The 13,261-nt window shown below is 38.5% G+C and overlaps 1 protein-coding gene across 8 annotated transcripts in view; it reads left to right on the top strand.

Annotated features, from left to right (window-relative positions):
- KIF6 (kinesin family member 6) overlaps positions 1-13,261 on the top strand; it is a 382,518-nt gene that overhangs the window by 124,408 nt on the left and 244,849 nt on the right. For all 8 annotated transcript variants that reach the window (XM_016955398.4, XM_016955396.4, XM_016955395.4 and 5 more), the window contains one exon: positions 4,015-4,221. In XM_016955398.4, the coding sequence (XP_016810887.1) occupies positions 4,015-4,221 (207 nt within the window). The remainder of the gene's footprint in view (positions 1-4,014; positions 4,222-13,261) is intronic.

The following is a 13,261-nucleotide window of genomic DNA, read 5'->3' as shown; positions in this document are numbered from 1 at the left end:
GGCACAGTCGCTAGTGCCAAAAGCACATTTGTTTAAAATGTGTGCTTAACTTTGAATGAATCTGCCTAAATGGTGCCATCTGTTCTTAGGCAGTTTCAGAAACATTTTAATACAATTTTACCTTTAAAAGGACAAACGTAGGGCCATGCCTATGAGACATAAAGACATCCTTAAATAAACACAGAGCAGACACCAGCACATCCAATAACACTTAAAAAGCTCCACATAAAGAATGTTTTCTGAGGTTTAAGAAATTTTTATCTAAGAAGACACCAACTGCTACTTCATGCAGAAAATATTTATGAGAAGTTACAAAACTGTAGGCACGGACTCCTACAGCATATTACTGCATTTTAATTACAGACTCCAGAATATACAATTTTAGTTTATGTGAATCTCATATTCCTTTGAAATGGGTACACTCTACCAATATTCGTTTATGGCTCACATTTTATGGTGGTTTCAGAATATCAGTTTCGAAGCTAAAGACAGCTGTTGAGAAGTCTCCATGTTATTTGTTTATATTGATTGTCGGTTTGACTTTTGTTACAGTATTGTAGGATTTATTGTTGTGCGACTATCACAGTGAAATGAAACCCATGTTTAAGTTCTGCAAATAACTTACAGTCACTTCCAAAACACCTCAACTTAGGTTCTAAATTTGAGTTTGCGGTTTTACACGCACAGTTATTTGCTGATCCACTTTAGCAGGCAAAATCACACACTGGCCAGGTTTGGGCATAGTTATTGTGGCAACAAGTAATGGGTCAAATTTTCAGCCTGTTTGACTCACTAGCTACATCATCATCACCAAAACTATGCCAGCATTTTGGCATCTTTTTATTTTGCTAGTTGGTGTAAATCAACTCTGGTGTATATCAAGAATTTATATTTACAGAAAGAATTTCTGGTTGAATTGCCATTCAAATATGTTACCCTGTCTGCACACATGTGCATCCATATTGAAATTCTTTGTTTAAATCTCATTTTGCAAAGGTGGAGATCTGAACATATTTACTCATATGAATACTCATTTGGAATATTTTTAGTTTTTTTGTTGTTTGAGAGGATGATACTACTAACTTGTCACTTGTATCTTGAATCAGATTAATTTCTTTCTTGTTCCAAAAAATGTAAAACACAAAAAAGTACAGAGAATAATGTAACCAACATCCATGTTTTCCAATCCAGGATTTGCTTCTAATAATTTTTAACTAAATGAAATAGAATATTGCAGATAAAGCTGAAGTCCCTTTCTTGGCCTTTCATTTCCATCCCTCACAAACACAACTGCTATCATTAATTTGCTGTATCCTTCTGGTCCATGTTTTTATACTTAATGACCTAAGTTATAGCTTCATGAACAATAGATAATATTGCTTTTTTAATTATGTAAATTCTATCATAATGTTCATATCATTATTTAACTTGCTATTTTTTCTCAGCATTCTATTTTAGAAATCCATTTATGTCAATCTATCCCAAGTTGCTTTATTTTAACATCTCTGTAATTTGAATTATCTCAGTTTACTAATCTTTTCTGCCACAGATGTCTACTTAGGTTGTGCGTCTTGCACCAATTTCTTGCTAACCCTAATAATGTTGCAGTGAATGTCCACATATATATGTCCTTATCGCATATCGTGCATATATAGATATATAGATATATAGATACACACACACACACACACACACACACACACACATATGTATACCTGCCCAAGATTTCTCTCTAGGAAATATATCAAGTAGTTTATTGATGGCTGTGGGTTATATGTATTTGGAACTTCGCCACATATTATCAGATTGCTCTCAAAATTTATTCTTAATTTATATTTCCACAAGCAGTACATAAAATTTCCCATTTCCTTATATCTCCAACAACACTTATTTTGTTAGACTTTATTTTTTAAACCTTATGGTTCTAAGTTATGTGGTTCTGATTATGTATAAATTTGAGCATTTTATCAAATATTCATTAACCATTTCCAGATTTCTTCTTTATGAGTTACCTAGTCATATTCTTTGCTTACTTTTTCTCACTGATTTGCAAGAGTTCTTTATTTTATTTATGTATTTATTTATTTATTTTTGAGATGGAGTCTCACTCTGCCACCCACGCTGGAATGCAGTGGCATTATCTTGGCTCACTGCAACCTCTGCCTCTGGGGTTCAAGGTATTCTCCTGCCTCAGCCTCCCAAGTAGCTGGGATTACAGGCATGCCCCACCAATCCTGTTTTTTTTTTTTTTTTTTTTTTTTTTGTATTTTTAGTACACACGGCGTTTCACCATTTTGGTCAGGCTGGTCTCAAACTCCTGACCTCAAGTGATCTATGTACCTCGGCCTCCCAAAGTGTTGGGATTACAGGCGTGAGCCACCACACCCGGCCAAGTCCTTTATTTATTATTAACATTTTGTCAGCCATATGTATTGCAAATATCTTCTAGTGTTTTAATTTTATGATGGATTTTATCACACTGAAGTTTTTACATTTTGGATTATCTTGGTCAAATATTTTAAATCAATTTATTTTTGTGTTTTATATCTTAAAGTATCCATTACCTCCTTGGGTTGATTACAATATGCTTCCATGTTTTATGGTATTGGTGCTAAAGTTGTGTTATTTCACACTTAAAGCTTTAATCTATTCTGGAATTTCTTTGTGTGCGTTGTGTAAGGAAGCAATCTAAGTTTATTTTTTTCAAGATGGATAGTTGGTTATTCCAGCACCATTTACTAAATCAGCGCATCCTTTCTTCGCTGTGGTATGATGTCACATCTGTCCCATACAGAGCTCCTCAGTGAGCACAGCATGTCTCACTGACCTAGCTGTCTGCTCCTGCACCAGCACCAGCACCACACTGTTCTAATTACTGTAGCTTTGTGGTATACCTTGATAAATGGCAGGAAAGTCCCCTTTTATTGTTATTCTTTCACAGAATTACTTTTCATTTTTTTCTTTTTATTTTTTGATGGAGCAACTTCGGTAAGGAGGTGCGAACAGCATTACTTTTCATTTTATTTGAAGATTTCTTTCCTATATGCCATTTAGGATCAATTTGTCTTTTTCTGTAAACAAAACCTGCAGCATTTTTATTTCAATTGTATTGAATATATAGGTTAATATATAGACATTTACATATAGATTAATTTTGAGTTTTCCCATCTATGAAATGGTGCATTAATATCCTGCACACGATTTACTCCAGTTCTCTTTGTCCTTTAATATTATCTTACCATTTTTCCTATAAATTACATATCCTTTAGAAAATTCATCCCTTATTATTTCATTGTCTTTCTTGCCATTGTGAATAATATTATATTTTCTGATTAATCATTGCTGTGAGTTATTAGAACCTCATTGATTTTATATATTCATCTCATATCCAGCAACCATGCTGAACTTTTTAGTTCTTAAGCCATTTGTTTGGAGATGCTCTTGCATTTTCTATGTAGACCACCATATTTTTTTGTACATAGTGACATTTTTAATTTCTTCTTTTCCTACTATTATGCCTTCTATTTCTTTTTCTTGTTTATTGTATTGTCTAGGGCCTCCACTTTAGTGTTGAGTAGTAACAGTGATGGTGGGTTTCTTTGTCTGTGGCTTTTGTTTACAATTGTGATCATGAACTTTTCTGATACACACATTCTCACCTCTTTTCCCATGAGATTAACATTAAGCATTTTCAAGCATTAAGCCAAGGTTAATGCATGGATTATAGACAGGTAATGAAATAAAGTTATATTGGCAAGAGGACTCGATCTATACCTCATTAGAACTCTTTTCTCACTTTCTGAATCAAACCATCCACATTTGTCATCAGTAATCCAAGAGGTAATACATTAAGAAGAACTTACTTTAAAGGTCTCAGTTACAAGTGGTTTTGCTCCAGTTGACAGTTGGCTTCATGGGAAATGTCTTATCACTAGAAATATTATTTTAAATCTTTTGATATTCTTTAAAAATTTTCATTGTTCAAATAATTTTTGTTTTGCAATTTTTTTATAGACTCCTATGAACCAAGCTTCAACCCGTTCCCACTGCATTTTCACCATTCATTTGTCAAGCAAGGAACCAGGATCTGCAACTGTACGACATGCCAAACTCCATCTGGTTGACCTGGCTGGTTCAGAGCGAGTCGCAAAGACTGGAGTAGGGGGCCATCTTCTAACAGAGGCCAAGTATATCAACTTGTCACTACATTACTTAGAACAGGTAAAATGGGCAGAGTGGGATGTATTAATAACTATAGCTACCATGTGTTGACCACATACTATGTATCAGGCATTCTATTAGAATTTTTTATTATGATAAAATATATATAACATAAAATTTGCCATTTTAATCATTTTTAAGTGTACAACTCAGTGGCATTAAGTACATTCATAAAGTTGTATAACCATTGGCACTATCCATTTCTGAAAGTCTTTTATAATATCAGACAGAATATCCCCATTCCCCTATACTCTAGTCCCTGGTCATCTCTACTCTACTTTCTGTCTGTATGAATTTGCCTATTCCAGGTGCCTCGTGTAAGTGGAATTATGCAACATCTGTCCTTTTGTGTCTGGTTTATTTCACTTAGCATAATGTTTTCAAGATTCATCCATATTGTAGCATGTATCAGAATTTCTTCCTTTTTCAAATTGAACAATATCCAATTGTATGTCTGCATCACATGCTGTTTATACATTCATCTCTTGATGGGTATTTGCATTGTTTCTACCTTTTGGCTATTGTGAATAATGCTGCCAGAAACATTGGTAGATCTACTAGCATTTTGTATATACCATTTTATTGAAACCTCACAACAGCCCTACATTGTAGGTGTTAGTTACTATCCCCCTCATACAGATTTTAAAATTCAAGTCTTCCAAAGGCCTTCCCACAAGATTACCCAGCTAGGGGAGGGTGAGGATTAGAACCTAGATTTACTTGGCTTCACAGCCTATACCTTTTTTCACTTTTTGTCTTACTGCTTTATTGTAAAATTTAGTAGTTGGTGTAAATAGAGGTTACAAATGGCTTCCTTTTGCCTGTTTTCAGGCTAGTAGATTAACGATGGGAACATGACTTTGAGATAACCGACATGTTTTCTGTTTGGGGAGACTTCATTTCGTTGGTAATTTTGACCCCACGATGGTTCTGTTAGCCTTGTAGCTTTCCCTTCCTACTTCTACCCCAGGCTGATTACAATCCACCCCAGCATGTGCTCTATTTTTAATTTCTGAATTTAATGCCAGGGGAGAGAACATTCATCTGAATTTAGCTAAATAAATCTTTCAGAAAAAAAAATTCATCTCTAAAATGAGTGGATTGAATTAGATGATTTCTCAAGTTCCATTTAGCTTTTTGAGTATAAGGGCTGTGAGATGAATGTTAAAGATGGCAACTACTTCCAATTTCTAAAAAAAAATAATAAAATAAAAAATAAGAAACATGATCAAAAATTGGAGTGGAGAAGTACAGAGTCTTGTGAGGCAGAAGGACTTGTTAACAAATGTTGCCGCTAAAAGATTAGAGGGGAAAAAAATAAAACCTTTTGTTAACTGCTTAATGAATCCTTCTGGGACTGATGTTGCCTCGATGTTAAATGCTATGTAATCATCACATTGGCTAAAAAAGCAGATGGAGAGAAACCTAAGGGACCCTATCTGAACAAGGTGCACATGGCCAGACTCCAACCAGATGAATCCCAGTCAGGCAGCACCAAGAGATTAAGGCCTGCCTGGTATTCAGATCATTCTAGTGTTTTTAACAAGAGTCAGCATTCCTAAGCTCTTTCTTGCTCAAATATTACACACTACTTAAGCTTAACAGAGCTTTTTACTTAATAGAACACTTATAGAACATTGATATGAAAACATAATGGACTGTATTCAAAGTGCTTTATTTCAAAGAAATGTGTCTGCTTGTTTTGGATGGTAGCACTGTCTGTTTTAATTTCCATTATATCCATCTGTTCATACAAAATTAGGTTCATCAGTTGAATCAGACTTCCCACCAATTGTAATCACTCAAGAGAAATGTTCTGCCCTTAATTCTTTGTTTTTTAATTCTATAAGCTTTTGCAAGCTGCTATGTGTCACTAAAACTATTCCTCTCCTCACATTTCTTCTCTTCAAAATTCTTATGACAGCCTCGTGTGAGTAGTCTTGGGGGCTATGTGGCATCGGATTTTCTATATCATTAATTTATTTATCAAACAAATATTTATAATGACCTACCATGTGCTGAGGGCTGTGCTAGGCACTGGAGCCTAGTGTGAACAAAATAGAAACAGTCCTTTCCCCAAAAACCTAATGGTCTAGTGCAGGGAGACATGAATTAAAGACGTAATCTTTAAGTATGTGGCTGTAAGCCAGGTGAGAGCAGTGAAGAGAAAGTAAAAGGAGTGAGAGGAGCTTGTAGCAGGGTATCTGACTCAGACTGAGGAGGTGAGAGTTGAAGATGGTTTTCTTAGGGTCTGATACCACGCAGAGGAATGAATAGAAGCGAGCCAATCAAGGATGGGGCAGAGCATGTCAGGCAGTGGGAATTGCAAGCCTGTCAGCCCTTAGTTCCAGCCCAGGGGGATGAATTTGCTCAGAGTCTCAATGACATTCACATGTCATTGCCCCTTGGTCTCTGTAACCGATGTTTCATTTTCAACCACTGCATCACTCCAGCTGTTAGCCATTTACACTGATACACAAGTGTCTTCACAGGAAAATAGAAGGTTCAACATAAGATAATAGAGAAGAGATTAGTGGGAGAGGAAAGAACATAAATATGGAAAAACTCATCTGTGAACATGGAGATGTTAGGCTGAGTAAATCTAGGAGTAGCTGCTAGAGAGCAAGTAGGTCGGTAGAAGAGAAATTTTTGAATTTCACACAGAAAGAAGAGAAAACCAAACAGTACATAGGAATAAGAATAATAAAGAGAGTGGGAAGATGTTTAATTAATAACAAAATTCAAGGACTTTTGTTAATCAATTTCTCTTTATGTAGTACTTTATTATGGCACTAATGAGACTGGAAGTGTAACACAATTTAGTTTAATTAGCTTCATTCATTCATTCATTCAACAAATTGTGATTGAATGTTTACTGGGTGCTGTGAGTTACGTTAGACAATGAGGATAAATGAATGACTGAGAAGTAGGCAGGACTATCATGTTAGCCAGCAGAACAGCAAAGCATACAAATAAATACTTAGCAATATAGTAATTTAAAACCTATAATAGAAATCCATGTGAGTGTTGGTAATCAATTATATCCCTATCCCCTCTCTCTCTCACTTTCAATATATAAGACAGAGATGGAATGGGAAACCATTTGGTAACTTGCTTTACCTTAATTAGCCTACATTGGTTCCACAAATTCCATGCAGCATTATAATTACTTTTTTGGCCATAACTGTGAGACCTCACACCTGCTCAAAGGGTGCAACCTCTCTGAGTTGAATGGACTTTATTGTGTTCACAAGTAAATAACTTTCTTTTTGCCAGAGTATGGTTGGTTTTGGAGTTCTCCTTGTATATGCAGTACTTTTTCCAAAAAGTTTCCTCAAAAACATTTTAAGCCACAATAACAGGATACATCTTGGCCTTAGAAATTGAGTTCATGGGAGGAAGAGGGAGACATACATACCTGTCCTAAATCTCACTGAGTGCTCCCGGTGTGACCCACAGCCTCTATCAGCCCAAACATCAAGTGAGAAACCATAGGAAATGAAGTGCTTGCTCTGTACTGCTATGGAAATCAGAATCAGAGTTGCCTTCAGCCATTTATTCAACATAAATGGGACTTTCTCAGAGTTTTAGTTTCCATTTAGTTTCCAACTGAATGTGTTGTGTTTAGGAGAAAAAGTAATGGTGTCAGTGCCAATTGTAACACTCCAAATGTTGTCAATTTCCATAGGATAATTTTCCAAACACTTCTGAGCTCTTTTTTGTTTAAAGTCTTTAACTCATTAAACAGTAAATAGAATTATTGATTGCAGGCACAGTTTCTAGGTACTTGGAGATATTATTAAGCATAATGTGAGGTTCTACTCCTTGTCAGTTAGAGAATAACTTCAGGAATATTTACCATTGTATTTGTACATGCAATCTAAGATGGAAGGAAACAATAAAAAAAGTCAGGTTTGTTTGTTTGTTTGTTTGTTTTGAGACGGAGTCTCACTCTGTCGCCCAGGCTGGGGTGCAGTGGCATGATCTCAGCTCACTGCAACCTCCATCTCCCGGGTTCTTGCCATTCTCCTGACTCAGCCTCCCGAGTAGCTGGGACTACAGGCGCCAGCCACCACACCTGGCTAATTTTTTGTATTTTTGGTAGAGATGGGGTTTCACCATGTTAGCCAGGATGGTCTTGATCTCCTGACCTCGTGATCCACCCGCCTCAGCCTCCCAAAGTGCTGGGATTACAAGTGTGAGCCACCGCTCCTGGCCAAAAAGTCAGGTTTTATGACCACCGCATTTTCCTGTGCCTTTCAGATCATTTGGCTCCTGCCCAATTTAAGAACTCACACCAGCCTCACAAAGAATAATCTACCTCTGCCTCTTTCCTGAACACCTGCCATTTCTGGGTCATTCCAAAGTTTTACATCTGCTCCAGGTGGGCTGGGCTTATAGTATTCCTAAAGCTCCTTGAGAGCTGATAAGGTACCTTCTCACGGTCCTCTTCTAAAGAAACGGCCCAGGACCGTGTTTATATGATGAAGATTAGTCTTCAAACGTTTCATAAGAACATTTCCTTCCATATCACTGAGTGCTTTTTTGCTTACTAAGAACTATTCCAGAAATAATCTCTATTAATCTTTAAAACATTTTTGTGAGATAGACATTCCAATACCACTTTTACAAGTGAGGGAACTGAGGCTCACTTTATTTAAGAAGCTCACTTTATTTAAGAGATTTCCCTAAGATGACTGCCTTCATTTTCTCCATTTTTAAGACTATATTTTCTAATCCGTAATTCCAGTTTGATCTCTAATTCTTTAGAGAGCCCTTTCTAGAGAGGACATAGGAATTGCCTCTGCAATGTCCATAACAATGAGAAGCTCGGCCAGGAGCCCGTCCCAGCGCCCCAGGTAGATCCTGACTGATCTAAGTGAATTGGAGACTGTCTTTCTCCTGGCTACAGTGATTAGTTCAAGGATGGGCCCAGGACCCAAGCTCATGCCTACTGAAGCTCAGGAATTTTGTTTAATGATTAGGGAAAAAGAATTCTTTCTCACCTAAGTTATGAATAAGGAAGTATATAACATCAGGGCTTTTGGCAACCATTGTGGGGCCGCAAGAAGAGACTGACTTCTACCACATGGAAGATATAGCTGAGATATAGGCAAAAACTAAGTCCTTGATAGTAGCATTAATCTTTTGTTTCCTTCTAATCTAAAGCCTTTCCTGTTTCAATCACATGAACCAATAAATTTCCCTTATAATTAAAACCAGTTTGGGTTACATTTTCTGTTTCTTGCAACCAAAAGCAAGTTTACTAACACATGATTTAATTTAATATCAACAGGGGTTGGGCATGGTGGCTGATGCCTGTAATCCCAGCACTTTAGGAGGCAAAGGTGGGTGGATCACTTGAGGTCAGGGGTTTGAGATCAGCCTGGCCAACATGGTGAAACTCCATCTCTACTAAAAATACAAAATTAGCTGGGCATGGTGCTGCATGCCTATAATCCCAGCTACTCGGGAGGCTGAGGCTGGCGAATCGCTTGATTCCAGGAGGCAGAGGTTCCAGTGAGCCCAGGTCATGCCATTACACTCCAGCCTGGGCAACAAGAGTGAAACCTCCATCTCAAAAAAAAAAAAAAAATATATATATATATATATATATATATACACACACACATATGTATATCATCAAGAAGTTTAATAAGCATATTCTCCTTTAGGTTCTCTAAGTTGTCAATAAAGCCATTGAATGAAAAGACATCAATATTGTTTCCTAGAGCAGGAAAAAAAGTGACATTTGTTTTATATAAGAACTTCAAAGTACTTAGAGAAATTATTTATAAGCAATAATGCCACACTGTCTGCACATCTGTCAGCCCAGCCCCTGTTTGGGTATTTGGGCACACCTTGCCTGTTTCAGATACTTAATCTGTCCTCTTTGTTCTTAGAGGCTAGAGTTCTGCTTGGCATCTCTTGCCACTCTGACTTGGGTCTGCCATATTCCCCACCTCCTTTCCAATTACACTGAAACTTGGTTCTCTCAAACCTCATTCCATGCTGATGACCTTCATACTGCCTTCCTAGGACATACTAAGTAATCTTCTCATGCATTCATTGATTTACTTAACAAAAATTTGTTGAGCACATTTTATATTTGTCAAATTTCTTAGTTGTAAACTGGAAAATCTGCTCTAGCTATTTTAAGAAGCATGGTTTATTAAACATAAAGAATCTCAAGAAAAGTCAGAAAACTGGGTTTGGCTGCTACACAGAGCAACCAGGAGACACACCTAACCACACCACTAAACTGCTCTGCAAAGTACTACTGTATAGCCACATGGCACTGGATTCCAGAAACTTCCCTGCAACTGCCTCAGAAGAACCAGATGCCTCTGCCACCATGCCCCCCACAGATCTGATGTTCCTCCTTATGGCTACCACCTCTCACTGCTCACCTCCAAACCCCACATAGGGCTGTCTGCTTGGTGGAGCTACATCTTAAGCAAAACATGACCTTCAAGACAACTAGGAAAAGTAATTTCATAGGAAGTCAAACTAGAATGAGGGCTGCCACGAGAACTGAGGGAGACAGCTTTGTTTCTGCCATGTTACCAAGTGCTGAGCACTGTTCTCCGCAGTGGGGGTCGAGCTATGAAGAAGAGAGACAACGTCTCTGGCCTTGCAGAGCAGAAAGCCTAGAGGGGAAGCAGATAACAAATAAGTACCTAGATATAATTTTAAATAGTGATAAGTAGTATAAGAAAAATAAAAAAAGATTAACAGGCTGGAGATAGGTTATTATTTTTGATAGGGTGTCCAGGGAAGGCCCTTGTGAGAAAACAAAATTTGAGCAAAGATGTGAATAATGAGAAGCAGAAAGCTGTATGCTGTATGGAAATCTGGGGCAAGAGCATGCTAGGCAGAAGGAACAGCAATTTCAGAGGCTCTGATGTGGGGATAAGCTCGACAGGCTGAATCAACAGTCAGAAGGCCAGTGCAGGCCCAGGGAACATGACAGGACATGATGTCAGATAAGTCGACAGGGATGGACCACACAGGAGCTGGGATATTATGCTAAGTGTATTAGGGAGCAACTTGGCATAACTTAGATTGTGTGAAGATTTCTCTGGCTGCTGTGTGGAGAACAGATCATGGAAGGGCAAAAGTAGAAGCAGGGAGACTAATCCAAGGCCTGTGTGGTTGCCCAAGCAAGGGAGCCCAGAGGTTTGAACTGGAGTGGTGGTGGTAAGGAGTGGTCCAATTCTTGGCAAGTTTTATAGGTAAACCTAATAGAAATTGCTGATGGATTGGACATTGGGGATGAAGACAAATCAAGGATGATTGCCTAAGGTTTTGGCTTGAGCAACCGGGTTGATGTTGGGGTCTTAATAATAATAGGTGAGATCTGGGAAAGAATCAGGCTTGGGGGCAGAGAGGAAAGAAAATCAAGAATAGAAATCCAGGTGGAGATGTAGAGTTGCCAAGATGATAGCAGCACAGGGAAGAGGTTGAGATTGATGGTATAAATTGGGAAGACATCAGGATATAAATGCATTTAAAAGCCAGGCAATGGCTGGGCACAGTGGCTCACACCTGTAATCCTAGCACTTTGGGAGGCCGAGGCGGGTGGATCACTGGAGCCAGGAGTTTGAGACCAGCCTGGCCAACATAGCAAAACCCCAACTCTACTAAAAATACAAAAAATTAGCTGGGTGTGGTGGTGCACGCCTGTAATCCCAGCTACTCCGGAGGCTGAGGCACAAGGCTCACTTGAACCCAGGAGGCAAAGGCTACAGTGAGCTGAGATTGTGCCACCACACTTCAGCATTCCAGCCTGCGAAACAGAGCAAGACTCTGTCTCAAATAAATAAATTAATTAATTAAATAATAATTAAAGCCAGGTGATTGGATGAGATTACATAGGGAGAAAGTGTAGATAAGACAGAAAAGAGGATCAAGAACTGAGCCCTGGGGCACTACAAAGTTTGTAATTTGGGAATAAGAAAAAAGAAACATTCATTAACTAGTTTTTGAGGAAAGATGAAAACCAGGAAAGTGTAGTGTCCCAGTTACCAGGTGAACAAAGTGTTTCCCAAGGGAGGCAATGAGTACCAGTGTTGCATGCTTACTCAGCTCAGAAGTCTAGTAAGATGGCAATCAGTGCTCTTGGTACAATGAAGGTTGCTGATGACCTTGGCAAGAGCCATCTTAGTTTAGGACTGTAGTGGGCATGCAGAATGGGAATTATCCAGATGAAAGGGAAATTAATTCAGAAGAGAGAGGAGGTAATTGTAGGAGAAAAGTAGGAGGGAGCAGATGAGGCCAAGGATGGAGGGCTGGCCTTAGACAGGAGCAGGACAATAAGAAGGTGAAGGGCAGAATGTACAGGGGCTTTAATGATGGAGACATGAGATAGTCCTGGTCAGGGTTCCGAATCTATATCTGTCATATCTAGTAGAAGTGTGGCCATCAGCTCGAAGTGAAATTGAGGAGAGGAGAGGGTGAACAAAGGTTTGAAGAAAAAGGAGAAAAGTGTGAAGGTCTCATTTCTGAGAGTTGAAAAGTGATTTTTGAGAGAGAGAGATCACAGGATGACTGAATTTACCAACACTTGTGGTCATGAATTTAGAATGAGACTAGTGGTATAGTTACATATTTTGCTCAAAACAGCCTTCAGAAAGCAATGCTCCCTTTTTGTTTTGTAAACCAAAAGAGTAGAGGAGGTTCTGGTGATGGAAATCACACACCTGGAAGGAGGGAGGACTAGAACAATGACAGGCATTGGCGGAGGTATTCTCAGGAGCTAGGGCTTTGTGATGCCCTTAAAGACACATCCTGTGGGTGGCTGATTCCTGCTGCTTTGTAATGAACATTCTAGCACTGGATTTGTCTGCCCAGGATAACCCTGAGCCCCAGGTGCCTCCTTTCGGGACAACCCCAGCAGCCTTTGCTCCATCTGCCATCCATCTATCTAGTACCTTCCTATTAAGTACCTAAGGAACTCATGAAGAGTAAGGTGAGCAAGCCTGAATTGAACCAAGGTCAACTACCCGTTGCTTACAATGGGAGCAAACCTATATACAGC

This window comes from Pan troglodytes, chromosome 5, assembly GCF_028858775.2.
Source record: "Pan troglodytes isolate AG18354 chromosome 5, NHGRI_mPanTro3-v2.0_pri, whole genome shotgun sequence".
NCBI classification, from domain to species: domain Eukaryota; kingdom Metazoa; phylum Chordata; class Mammalia; order Primates; family Hominidae; genus Pan; species Pan troglodytes.
This window is presented reverse-complemented; position numbering and strand designations above follow the sequence as displayed.